The sequence below is a fragment of the Pseudoliparis swirei genome, chromosome 13 (assembly GCF_029220125.1).
Source record: "Pseudoliparis swirei isolate HS2019 ecotype Mariana Trench chromosome 13, NWPU_hadal_v1, whole genome shotgun sequence".
Taxonomy (NCBI): domain Eukaryota; kingdom Metazoa; phylum Chordata; class Actinopteri; order Perciformes; family Liparidae; genus Pseudoliparis; species Pseudoliparis swirei.
Genome location: NC_079400.1, coordinates 9,919,549 through 9,932,404, shown reverse-complemented (window position 1 = coordinate 9,932,404; position 12,856 = coordinate 9,919,549). Strand labels below are relative to the sequence as shown.

The 12,856-nt window shown below is 42.1% G+C and overlaps 1 protein-coding gene across 34 annotated transcripts in view; it reads right to left on the bottom strand.

Moving 5' to 3' along the window:
• LOC130203540 (ankyrin-3-like) overlaps positions 1-12,856 on the bottom strand; it is a 137,614-nt gene that overhangs the window by 38,222 nt on the left and 86,536 nt on the right. For 17 of the 34 annotated variants that reach the window (XM_056429792.1, XM_056429819.1, XM_056429820.1 and 14 more), the window contains 6 exons: positions 12,447-12,519; positions 12,021-12,080; positions 6,876-6,999; positions 2,962-3,064; positions 1,168-1,212; positions 25-131 (listed from right to left, as the gene is read on the bottom strand). In XM_056429792.1, the coding sequence (XP_056285767.1) occupies positions 25-131; positions 1,168-1,212; positions 2,962-3,064; positions 6,876-6,999; positions 12,021-12,080; positions 12,447-12,519 (512 nt within the window). Of the gene's footprint in view, positions 1-24; positions 132-1,167; positions 1,213-2,961; positions 3,065-5,216; positions 5,229-6,875; positions 7,000-12,020; positions 12,081-12,446; positions 12,520-12,856 lie in introns of all 34 variants that reach the window. The other 17 variants (XM_056429801.1, XM_056429822.1, XM_056429814.1 and 14 more) reach the window with 6 other exon arrangements.

The window sequence follows — 12,856 nt, the reverse complement described above, 5'->3', positions numbered from 1 at the left end:
GCTTATCTACTTGGCGGTGCTTACCCAGAGTGCACTGGAGAGGAGACTAAGTTGACATTATCCAGTGCGTCTGCAGTCCAGCTGTATCTCCTCAGCGAGTCGTTGTCAAAGTCCTTTGCCACCTCCAAATGCTGAAGGGAGGAGACAACAAGGTCATTGTGCACACGAGGAAAGGTAAGAAATAACTACAACTGGATGGGCGTTTGATTAAAACAAATTAATTATCCCAATTTCCAGCTTTTTTCCCCCCATGGAGCCATGCATGTATAAAACCAAAAGAAAAAAGACAACAATGGAGGAAATGCAGCCTGTGTTGGTGAAGTTGACAACGTGTGTCTCTGACAAGGAAAATGTCTGAAACCTGGCCATAAAAAGATGGGGGAGATTTATGTAACGTCTTCCAAAATGAGGACAGACAAGTACTGACATAAATCTGCTCAGGGGTTGCCATGTTTGTCTTCGAGGTTTAAGCAGTGAGCCGTGATACATCAAGACGACTCCTCCTCTGGGGACGGAGGGCTTCACCTGCACGATTTATGGCTGAGTCATAAAAGGATGTCTACATATCCGACTGCGGCAGCTGTTATGAACAAAAAAGCTAAACTGGTGGTACCAAAAGTCGGACGCCAGCATTAAATACTATTGAAAATTTAATTCTGTATATTTGTGACAAAAAAGCAAAGAAATAGGGGAAAAATCACTTTTTACGGATTGTTAAAAAATACAGAAAGATGTGTACACAATGAATAGATGCATTTACATGCATTATATATATATATATATATATATGAATGAATAAATAAATATATATATGCAGGATTTCTATTCCAAAGAGGCTCTGACATTAAGAGAGACGCTGACATTATGAGAAGTGTTTTTCTAAGAAGATGCATTAATGAGAACAAAACCATCACAAGACTGAAACTGTACATGCAGTGCTGTGAAATAAAATTGTTTTTTATAAATCCCACAATTAATAAGGAAATATCTAATTATTCGTCACGAACACATGGATGAAATCGCTCTACAATATAACGACGAAGAGGAAATGATGAAGATATCCACGCTATGAGACAAGCTTTTCATGGGCAACACAGAATAACATACGCCATTCATAACAAATGAAAATACTGAACGACACATTCTCTCATGCACGTGAACATCTACCTTATTTTGTTTCTCTACAATGAAAGACCTGTCCTTACAGAGCATCTGGAGCAGCGTGAGGGGAGACCAGCTGTTAGTTAGCAGATCACAGAACCACCTGCATGCAGCACTGGGACTCAACGCGTTGCCTCTTATAACTGTTCAACAAACCGCTTCACGGTAACGGCGTGGCGTGAAATGATAAGCAAGAGGCCTAAAACCATGACGCACGGACACGTCGCCTCCCTGCCAGACCGCGGTTTGGTTTACTCGTCACGGTTAAGTTACGGCTTCAGGAGGAGGCGTCTGCCGTCTGAGAACAAGTTGCATTGTGGGAAGTGAATATATATGGCGGACGTGCTTTATGCTCTTTAATCAATGATATCTCGGCAATGCTCTCTAACACGTTCTCCAGCTGTATGGAAGAGTAATCCATAAAAAGCATATTTCAATAAAAGAAGAAACACGTTTATACTCCCAAGAATAAGGAAAGTTTCTGTCGCAAAACTCCGGTAACATTTGATCTTGTCTAAGCACATTATATAAATCACTTCTTAAAACCTATTTTTTAAATCGAAAATATGTTTTCGTATTTTTGTATTTTTATTTATTTATTTATGTATGTGTGTTATTAGCATAACACAAAAAAATTAAATCGCATGAAATTGAAATTCGTGGATGATTGGTTATCCGGGAACCATTTGATTAGATTTTGAGAGAGATCGGTCAAGGTCAAGGTGGTCATGAAAAAAAAAAAGTCTTTTTACCATAGCACGGTCAATTTCTATCCAATAGGCATACAACTAATGCCAAAATGTTTATAATTCAATGCCCAATCTTGTGATATGCGAAGGTATGCGCTCTACCGAGTGCCCGTTCTAGTTATAAGTGATGTTGTCCTTCTATGTAGTTCTTTGGTTCCCCTAATTTAGTTTGTCTCTTTTTTATTTTATATTTGTATCTTACCATTCTATTTGTTTGGCCTTGATTCTCTGGAGAGCACTTTGTAAACTTTGTTTTTAAAGGTGCTATATAAATAAAGTTATTATTATTATTATTTTTATTATAATTAAACATTTTATTATTATTATTATTATTGAAGTGGGTGAAGGTTATGTTTTGATCGGTTGCGGTATTTATTTATTATTTCAGGTCAATGTTATTTCAAAACTCAAAAAGTATTGAACCGAATCGCATGAAATTTGGTGGGATGATTGTTTATTATCCGGGGACCAGTTGATTAGATTTTGGGATCGATTTTTGGGATCGAGGTCGTCAAAGGTCAAAAAAATGGAAAGTCAAATGTTTCTGAAATGCATGATTTGGTGGATGATTGTTATTATCCGACCACCATTTGATTTTTTTGGGATCAATCGGTCAAAGGTCAAGGTCATGGAAAGGTCAAACTCTTTTACCATAGCACGATACATTTTTTTTGTTTTTTTGGGCATGCACTATGCAAAATGTTCATATAAAAATGCCAAAAATCTTGTGATATGCGAAGGTATGCGCTCTACCGAGTGCCCATTCTAGTTATTATAGTCTTTGAAGAAACTTCTCACACGCTTCTAGCACCTATACATCTTTGTTAAGTCATTACATATGAGAAAGACACTGTGTCGTCTTTTGGCTCGTGGGATACGTTTTCCACAAAGCTTTACTTTCGGAGACTTCTTTTTTTCAGAGTGCTTTTCCTAGGAAATAAACCTTTTTGATTCTTAACTTGAACCTTTTCTGTTACGTGCGGTACAGGACGTGGACCCCAAAGCGGCACTTTTCAGAGAACAACAAAAAGAAAAGAGCCCTCGTACGTACCGTCTCCTTGTTGGGGGCCAGCATCTCCTCTATCATCATGCTGTCCCGTGTGAACGAGCTCCGGTTCAGCGTGTTGGACCTATCAGAACTGAAGGAACGCAGGCTTGGTGTGGTTGCCGTAGTAGTCACGGATTACCAAGACAACAGTCACAATGATGGAGAGGTGAGGAGGAGGAGGAGGAGGAGTAGTTGGGAGGAAGGGGTGGGTGAAAGTGAACAGAAAAAACAAACATAAACACATTAAATGCATGCAGCTTCCAGGAACCTGACTGTATTCCACCAGTGACAACAACAAGCTGAGGAGAGAAGGAACGCCCCCGAGGAGGGAACTCAAGCGCTGTCCCACAACAAAACCCAGAGATTGTCAGAAGTGATTGTTGTGCAAACACTAATGTGTCTGAGGCAACAACAACAACAACAACAACAAAAACATATATCTAAACTCTGCAGGAATCTAGATGCTCGTGCAGTCGTTAGTGTTTGCTGATGTTCTGAATAACACTTCTTTGAACGGTGGATGTGCAGAAGAAAAACAACAAGTGGATTTGTCATGAGGACAACAACAGTTTCTACACCTTGTTTGTGTTTACCTCTTAGTCTTAGAGACGGGGCTGTTCACACCATGCCGGCACACAATTAAAAAGCCCTTAAAAGCAGCTCATGAAGCCGACTTCTCCATGATGGGCGATGAAAACAATTGCAGATGATGAATTGCAGTCATCGGTGGCGGTACGGCGCGATGTTTGTTTGTTTCGGAGACTTTTATGAGGCAAATAAAAGAGCATTCCTGAGCAATGACTGGTGATGTGGATGTTTGCCTGAAACTACTCAACCTCCGCTGCATACACAAATGAACCCGTGTGAACCAATCAGAGGAGCTGAAACACAACTCTGATTGTGAGCTGACGAATCCATGGAAGGAGAAAAAAAGGCTCAAGATTGTAAAAATAGAGATAGTATCGCTATCTCGGGATAATAACAAAGAAGACCCCCTCCCCCAAAGAAATAGTTTTTTTAGATAATATTCCAACACAAAATATTTGTTATCATCTCATTTAAGTCCTCCTTCTCCAGCTGAATCTTCACAGAGCTCAGGGATCTGGCTTGTATTGCTTAAAATGGAGAAAAACAGATGTAATTATGATGGAAGCTTTAAAATGCTTTAATTAAATCAGTGACAAACTGGCTCCTCCCCCACAACTGTGATTGGACAAAGTGCTTGTCTTTTATATTTCCTTTTAAAAAAAGAAAAGGAAAAAGTTCCCCATGTACTGATGACAGTGTGATTAGTATTTACAGGTCTATGCTGCTCTTTCTGGATATCAATACACTTCTTCCCTTTGTTTTCTGTGGTTTTGATTTCAATGTGGACATTATTTAAGACGAATAAATGAATAATAATACTTTTATTTATTTTAATTTGGCCATTTAAAATCTTCCATAAATGAACAAGAGATGACGGGATGAAGCTCTTGGCTTTTATGTAAGGAAAAGATATGATACATAATATTTTAAAGTCATATTTAAAGATAAAACTTGAAGAATAAAAATCTATGAGATTACAAATGCAGGTTTCTGATGAAGTTCCATTAAAAGCAAATAAATAAAACGAGTTAGTAGCACAACATGCCATTCATTTATGATACTATGAGAGGGAAAACTGTTGTTCTGATGAACTTCTTGTTCTCATTAAAGCAGTTTTATGTGTGTTTTCATGTACATTTTAGTTTGAAATGTACATAACTCTCATTCGGCACTGTCCATTGCGTGACACTAAACTGATGAAGGCAACAGCTCTGGCCTCCAGATAAATATCAGTTCAGGTCCCTGGAAGCTCGATGAAGGAAAACCAAAATGATACGAAGCTCCACCTTTGTGGCTAAACCACAAAGACCCCGGCGATGATGACACGAGAGCCACAGTCAAACACCAAAGCCAAAACACACAACGGGCTGTTCTCTCACAAGCGGGGAACACGGCAGAACATCTCTCAACTGAAAGTGAGACGACAAGATCACACGAGGGAACCACGGAACCAAACACAGCGGCCGACGTCAGCACACAGCAAGTTCACACAAACACATGAAAACTGGTCAAAATCATCACGTTAGTAGTCAAACATCCACAGTAAATATGTATTACATCAGACCACAGAGTAGAGAGTCTGAGGGGGAGGTGTTAGGGCAGGGAAAAGGGTGAATGAGTGGGTGGGGGAGGGGAAAGGGGGAGGGGCCTCTTCATGCCTTCAGTCTTACCTGACTTTGGGACTAACATTAGGAACGGACACGAGGAGAGAATACAAGATCATGAACACACAGAGGATGCAGAGAGAACAGGCTGGTAGAGGATGCTGACTGTCTCACTGACTGTCTCACTGACTGTCTCACTGACTGCCTGTCGCCCTGCCTGCCTGCTTCACTGCTCGCCGTGTCAAATGTCTGCATGTATCACTGCATGTGACGGAGACTTCCAAGGCTCGGTCTGCTATGAAGCTCTTGGTTTAATCATCGGAACAAACGACTGGCATAAAAAAAACCATTTGGCATATTAAAAAAATAATAATACTCATGTGCACAAGTCTGTTTGTGCAGAACGTCTTTAGGCCACAGCTGAAAAAGATCACCATTTAAAATTTGGCAAACGTGTTAAACAGTTTCCACATCAAGCCGACGCGGAGCAACAGAAGCATTTTAATCAAATATGTACTCTCATTTTAGCTCTGATTTTGGTCTCATCCAACTCCTGTACTCTATGAGCTTCACAGCGGCCTGTTGCAGCTGGAACTGTATTAAAATGTTGCTTCGTTACGACGTTGACTACGACTCCCAAGAAGCATTTCAGGAATAGACTTCCAGCCACACAGCTTACAGTCCAACAGCGTGTGCTGCTCATGTCAGGATTATACTCCATGATGAACTCTGCATCTATGAAACTATCTGAGCTCAATAAGTCTGTTATTCATGCCTCTGGCTGGCTTCTGCACCATAGCAACGGCAGCTGAGGCTCATGGGTATTGTAGTAGTCAGAGCACAACATTTCTCAGGAAATACGAAGAAATAATTTCATCTCATGGCCATAACATAAAACCTACAGCATCGTGACATTGTGCAGTAGACTCATGTGTTTCTGTGTTGTGGAATATTAAGAGTATCATTGAAATTAAACTTTTTAAACCTTCATTTACAATGGGACAAAATTACTTTTGGATATTAGGAACGCATGTCTTGTGATATTCAAAAGGACAATGCATCAACAGCGCTAAAACGTTGTATAATAATGAAGAAGAAAAAACGACCTCGATTCAACTCACTTGTAGTGATTTTTGTACATTATTCACTTCCTAAATTGACTGACCTGGAAGTGATGTGAGCCCATTCCTACAGCGCGGCAGCACATTTGTTAAACCAATGCCCGCGCTCACACGCCGGCATCCCTTACTGGATTAAATTGAAAAAATATGTAATTTTGGTAAGATGTGTACTTATAATCAACTGGAAACAAGTTAATTAAATGAAATGATACCTTGGTGTACCATAGTTACCATGAACGCAACACGTGGAAAGCTCGACCACGAGCCTGCAATCAATTTAAAAAAGGACAAAGTCCATAAACGCTGTCGCTTCTTGTCTAAGAGCGCGCTCGTAACTTGTGTTTTAAAGACCCAATCACACCAGAAAGCCCCTTTTTGGTAAATATGTGGTTGATACGTCGGTGATGATGCGACTACCTGCAGCGGCTCACGTGAGATACCCATCCTCTCATTTTGTGACAGCTGTGATTTATTCGAACGACTTCTATCTAAATGCTTCATTTACCAGATCAAACTTAGAAACAGTCATCATATTGATCATCGACTGTGTGTGTGTGTGTGTGTGTGTGTGTGTGTGGGGTTGTAGTGTGGTAGTGTGTCTCACCTCTGTGACCGCGCCCCGACGCTGAAGCCCATGTAGCCCTCCTGAGGGAGCGAGTCGTCCCCCAGCTCCCGCAGGTCCTGGGGGGCCAGATACTTGTCCGTGTCCCCCGTCATGGCGTCGTCACCTGAAGGTCGTAAACACGCAGGTTAGACGTCGCGCTTCCATCTTTCTTCTTCTTCTTGCCAGCGAGTGGCCGGTTCAAGTGTGAAAACGATGAATGAAGTCAGCGGATTCTGCAGGAATGAGTCCTAGAACCCGTGAATTGGACAGGTTCTGTGAATTAATTATTTTTATTTGATGGGTTTTTAGATGCCTGAAATAAAGTCTGTGTTTAACACAAGCATTTTAACATTTTGTTCCACAATATATAATATGTGTGGTGAACTTTAAAGCTTGTTCGCCTCTTAAAGATAACGGCGAATCAAAAGTGGCCAAATGAAACGATGCTGTGTCAGCACGGCGAGTGCTGCTGAGGCAAAGTCACGTGACCGCGTTGGAGTTCCCCTATAACCGCCAACGTTAGCTTTTAACTTCAAAATAAATCACAAAAGTGGCGTTTAAAAAAAAACGTGGACGTTTCATAAACGTTTAAATCGCCATAAAGATTTATTTTCTGCTGATAATCCAAAAGGGAGGCCTGGGAAAACACGTCATCCGTACCGGCCTCATCTTAGAAAGCGTGAAACTCCATGAATGCAAATTCCTGTGTGTTTGTCGTGGACGCAGGACAAGAGGTGCTCTTTGATACAGACGGCTGTATCGGGCTGTTTCCCGTTCAGCTCCGGCCCCGACGGACCAACACAAACAAGTCTTTGCTGTCCTGGAGGCTTTTTGCCCCCCAGGAGACAAACAAATGCTAACAGCAAAGCTGGCCAGCAACAGATAGTGCAGCTGTCAGTAACTGTGTGTTGTCGGGTTAGTTCAGTGAGCAGACAGCAACAGCTTCAATACAATAACTCAGAATAAAAACAACAGGCAGCAGAACTCTCGGTCATCACGCAAGCTGTAAAGAACAGAAAGAAAAGAAGTGGTTGAAACATACGTTACAGCACTACAGCCGCATGTTATCCCCTCTGAGAGTCACTGTATAGATCCTGCAGCCCGCCGGTGAACCGCTGACCACGCAGTCGAAAGCCGGGGGAGGAGGAGGAGTTAAAGAGGGGAGCAAGTGCATGCAGGCGAAGGCACGGAGAGAGAGAGAGAGATAAAGGGAGGCATTCCAGCGAGCACAATGCACCGGAGACCCCCGCCTCACCCTCCGGTCCCCTCATCCCCTGCTGCTACAGAACCCCCCCTGAAACTTTCTCCCTTACACACACACACACACACACACACACACACACACACACACACACACACACTTAACAGACCCCCTCTGGCGACATTCCAACACATTTAAAACTTCCCCTCGAACGAGCCAAAAACTCACCTCCTGCTTTAAAGCACTTCATCTGTCCAGTTTGCAGGATTTGCAACGCTGAACTCACTTTTCCTTCAACTCTCTCTCTCTCTCTTTCTCTCTCTCCCCCTCTTTCTCTCTCGCTCTTTCCCTCTGTCTCTCTCTGTCTCTCTTGCACACACACACTGTCTGTCTCTCTTTCACAGCCCGGCGCTCACACAAACAGATCGGCTTTCTCCCGCCTACCAACCCAGGATTATCCAGTGTGTGTGTGTGTGTGTGTGTGTGTGTGTGTGTGTGTGTGTGTGTGTGTGTGTGTGTGTGTCACCTAGAGCTCACTGCAGGACAGAAATAGTAAGTGGGGGTGGGACTCAGGCAAAGTTGTCGAACATCTAAACTCTACCTACGTGATGTACAGAATAAATCCTCCACAACTCTTTTATGCTGTCCTCTTTTTAATCTTTGCGTCAACTCGTCTGTCTCTTTCCTGTCTGTCTCTTTCCCGTCCGTCTCTTTCCTGTCTGTCTCTTTCCTGTCCGTCTCTTTCCTGTCTGTCTCTTTCCCGTCTGTCTCTTTCCCGTCTGTCTCTTTCCCGTCTGTCTCTTTCCCGTCCGTCTCTTTCCCGTCCGTCTCTTTCCCGTCCGTCTCTTTCCCGTCTGTCTCTTTTCTGTCTGTCTCTTTCCTGTCCGTCTCTTTCCTGTCTGTCTCTTTCCTGTCCGTCTCTTTCCCGTCCGTCTCTTTCCCGTCCGTCTCTTTCCTGTCTGTCTCTTTCCTGTCCGTCTCTTTCCTGTCTGTCTCTTTTCTGTCTGTCTCTTTCCCGTCCGTCTCTTTCCTGTCTGTCTCTTTCCTGTCTGTCTCTTTCCTGTCCGTCTCTTTCCTGTCCGTCTCTTTCCTGTCTGTCTCTTTTCTGTCTGTCTCTTTCCTGTCTGTCTCTTTCATGTCCGTCTCTTTCCTGTCTGTCTCTTTCCTGTCTGTCTCTTTTCTGTCGGTCTCTTTCCCGTCTGTCTCTTTCATGTCTGTCTCTTTCCTGTCCGTCTCTTTCCTGTCTGTCTCTTTTCTGTCTGTCTCTTTCCCGTCCGTCTCTTTCCCGTCCGTCTCTTTCCTGTCTGTCTCTTTTCTGTCTGTCTCTTTCCTGTCTGTCTCTTTCCTGTCTGTCTGCTTTGATTGAAGTAGCCCATCTTTCAACTCACCTGTCTCAAAAATTTAGTTTTATTTATGTCACCCCATCATTTTCAAAATCCACTCGTCTGCCTTTACTTTGCAAAACTTCTCTGAATAAGACAAATAAGAAGAGAGAGTTTGTGTAGAGAGCTGCTACAAGCCTCGTCTTCAATCTAACCAATCAGAACACGGCATTAAAGTCACGCAGAACTCACGGTTCCCTGGTGACGCGGTGACATGCTGTTGTCTCGCTACTGGCTGTCTTGTTTTTCTTAATATTAACCAGGCTGCACTGCTCTGTGACATACTGTATATGTCCGTTTATTTTGTACATATATTTATAGTTGATTCATGTAACATTTTTATTTCCACAAAGCCTTTCACTACCTATATTACTTCTATGTGTGACAAATTGACCGTTGAATCCATTGAGACAAACGATTTTATTAGACCTCAAAAATCGGGTCAAGTCTCAAGTGCTCTGTCGTGACGTGAATGAAGAAAATTGCGTGTTTTTTTTCTTTCCAACATTTAAGAATAAAATGTTCACGGTTTCCAGGATTTAACCAAAACAAAAGTAATGTGGCTTGAATGTTGAGTGTCAGGTTCAAGTCTCAAGGAAATCGAGCCTCAATGAGTCCAAGTGTAAACAATCTAACGTTCGTGGCTTAAATCTGACTCGAGTCCAAATGTAAATCACCAATATAAGAATATTGTAGTGACAATATGACGATCTAGTGCCATTTGACAAATAAGCAAGTGGCCTTCTACTAACAGTCCTGCTTCTATTTGTCTGCTGCTGTATTTACCTTGAAGGCAACACTTGAAACATGACATGACGAAACCCTGGACATCAATTATTGGAAAAGTGACATCAAACGTCAACCGGCATGAGGTAAATAAGCTCTTGCCTTATAAGCTATTTCATAATCCAGGTGTTTTATATCCAGACTGACCACATTATTAATTCACTTCACAGCTCTGGAACTCTTTGGAGATACAAGGACAGCTTTCTGTGGGGCGTCCTGATTTAGATTGTGGACTGTGTGTGCTATTGGAGATGTTAATCATTGCGGTTACTTGGCTGGCATGTAAGCCAGTTGGAGTATGTGTGTGTGTGTGTGTGTGTGTGTGTGCTTAGATACACGTCCTATAATTTTAGAACAGGAATTAAAGACGGCAACTCCAGAAGCAAAAAAAGACAACAACTCGCACACAAATTGGGCGTGAGAGCAAACGTGCACATGAATACAGGACCATTAGTTCAGCTGCACCACCTCAACCTGGTTACTGGAGTTAGTGGCAGCGACCTGCTCGGGGAATCTTTGGGACTTATAGGAATAGCTGACGCAGACATTTCCAACATCCATCTCTGTTCAAATGAAGCACAAATACACCTTCAACCCTTTGGAATATCTACAATATTCATGCATCTCTCATCCCATGTGCTCACACTTAAATAAATATCTAATAATTGTATCCTGTTTTCTGCTTTCTCCCCATCTACAGCAAGTGTGGTCGACTAGAAACAATAACACACGGCATATTTAGAGCAAGGAGCAATACTTATTGTGACAGAACCTAAACTTTATGACATCCTGCACGGGCTACATGGAGGCCGACTGCACGATACGTAATACTAATCTATATGAACTCCCCAAAGAACTGTCATATCAAAGGAATTCTGCGTAAAGCGAAGCCGACCCGATTCAAGGCAGAAGGAAACGGTTAAATATAATGAGCAGAAGACTGTGGGAAAGTAAACTGTTGAGGAAACCTCTGTGCAGACGCAACATGTGACAACCTAAAGCCGAAAGACGTTCTTTACCATCAATGTGGAGAGAGAAACACCGGGGAGAAGAAATGAAACATCTCAATATATCACTTTCTAGTTCGTCTCCCTCCCGCCCCCCACAATCTCATTAGAGCAAGTCAGTGAAAGTTCAAGTTCAGCCACTTTTCAGTCACACACACACACACACACACAAACATACTCACACACACATACATACACTCACACACACACAAGCATAGCTGACGCTGTGTTTGCTTTTGAAGCCGAATGAGTGAAACTACAATGGAAGCGTCCCTGACGAGCCCTCCGAAGACAAAGGATTTGTGTGTGTGTGTCTGTGTGCGCCGTCTACTCCACAACGTGAAAAGAACTCCTGAACGCCATATGGAGACGGTTGTCATGGCAACCAGGAGTAAAAAAAGGGCATATTCCCTGCGTGTTTCGGTGCAATAACACTGGCGGCCTCACAGTGACGCAGCATGAGGGAAGCAGCAGCCGGAGGTACAGGAGCAAGGTTGTGTACTTAACGTGTACTTAATGTGTACTTGTACATGTACGACACGCACTTCTGTACCTGTGGCTTGAATAACAAAGATTGAGGACCTTTACCAGAACACATTTCCCGTTTTGGTATTTTTCTACTATATCCTCCGTTCAAATGAAGCACATATAAAGAGATTGGAAATGTAAAAAAAAAACTCAAAACAGATGACTGACATGCAGAAAGAGGTATGAAAGAAGAAATGAAGATTTATAAGAAGGAAATAAAAATAAATATGAATAAAAATACCTTCTTCCACATCAGAAATATAGTCCTCTGTGATCATTTCGGGGACATTGGCTTTAAAGACTGTGTGATTGGGATGGAGGAGAAGGTTAGAGGAAAAATATGAAAACCAAAAAATATGGAAAAATGCAGTTAAAACGTCAAATGAAAAAATATAACGACATGAGTTAAAGATGAAAAATAAATCCTGTTGGCTTGAATTACTACTCGACAACAACAACAACAACAACACAATAACAACAGTGGGTACATTTGGCCCCCGATGGACCGGCACTGGGACCTACTTCTGCCAAATATAACTTAACCCGAGGCTTTGTCCGTCCTGTCCGGATTTAGTGACCGAGGTCAGGTTGTCTGGGGAGAACAGCTTAAATATATTTAAAGAAATACAGATTCTAAACATCAAGCAGGCGTGAAGTGAACGCTCACCTTCATCATCGGACATGTCCAGCACCTCGTTGATGGTCTCTGGAACGTTCATCTTGTGCTTCTCTGTCACAGTCTGTCCAACAGAGACAATCAAAGTCCTTATTCAAAAGCTTCCGTACAACATTCAAGTGAACAGGTTTCTCTTCTTTTTTTTTTATAGCTCTGTTTTCTTCCATCACATTCAATTGCCATCTCTTTTTCTTTCTTTTTTTAAGTTACAATGAACAATCGATTTAAAGTTTTCCTGCAGATGTTTCACATTACAAACCAAGCAGGAAGGAGAGGGATTGTTCCCTTTGAGCCACTGGAAGGCTTTTATTGTGAAACATTGTCACAGGAAGTCTTGAGTATCATTGACACCATCTTAACTTGTTTAAAAGTGTTAAAGTAGAACTGACTGCATGTAACTA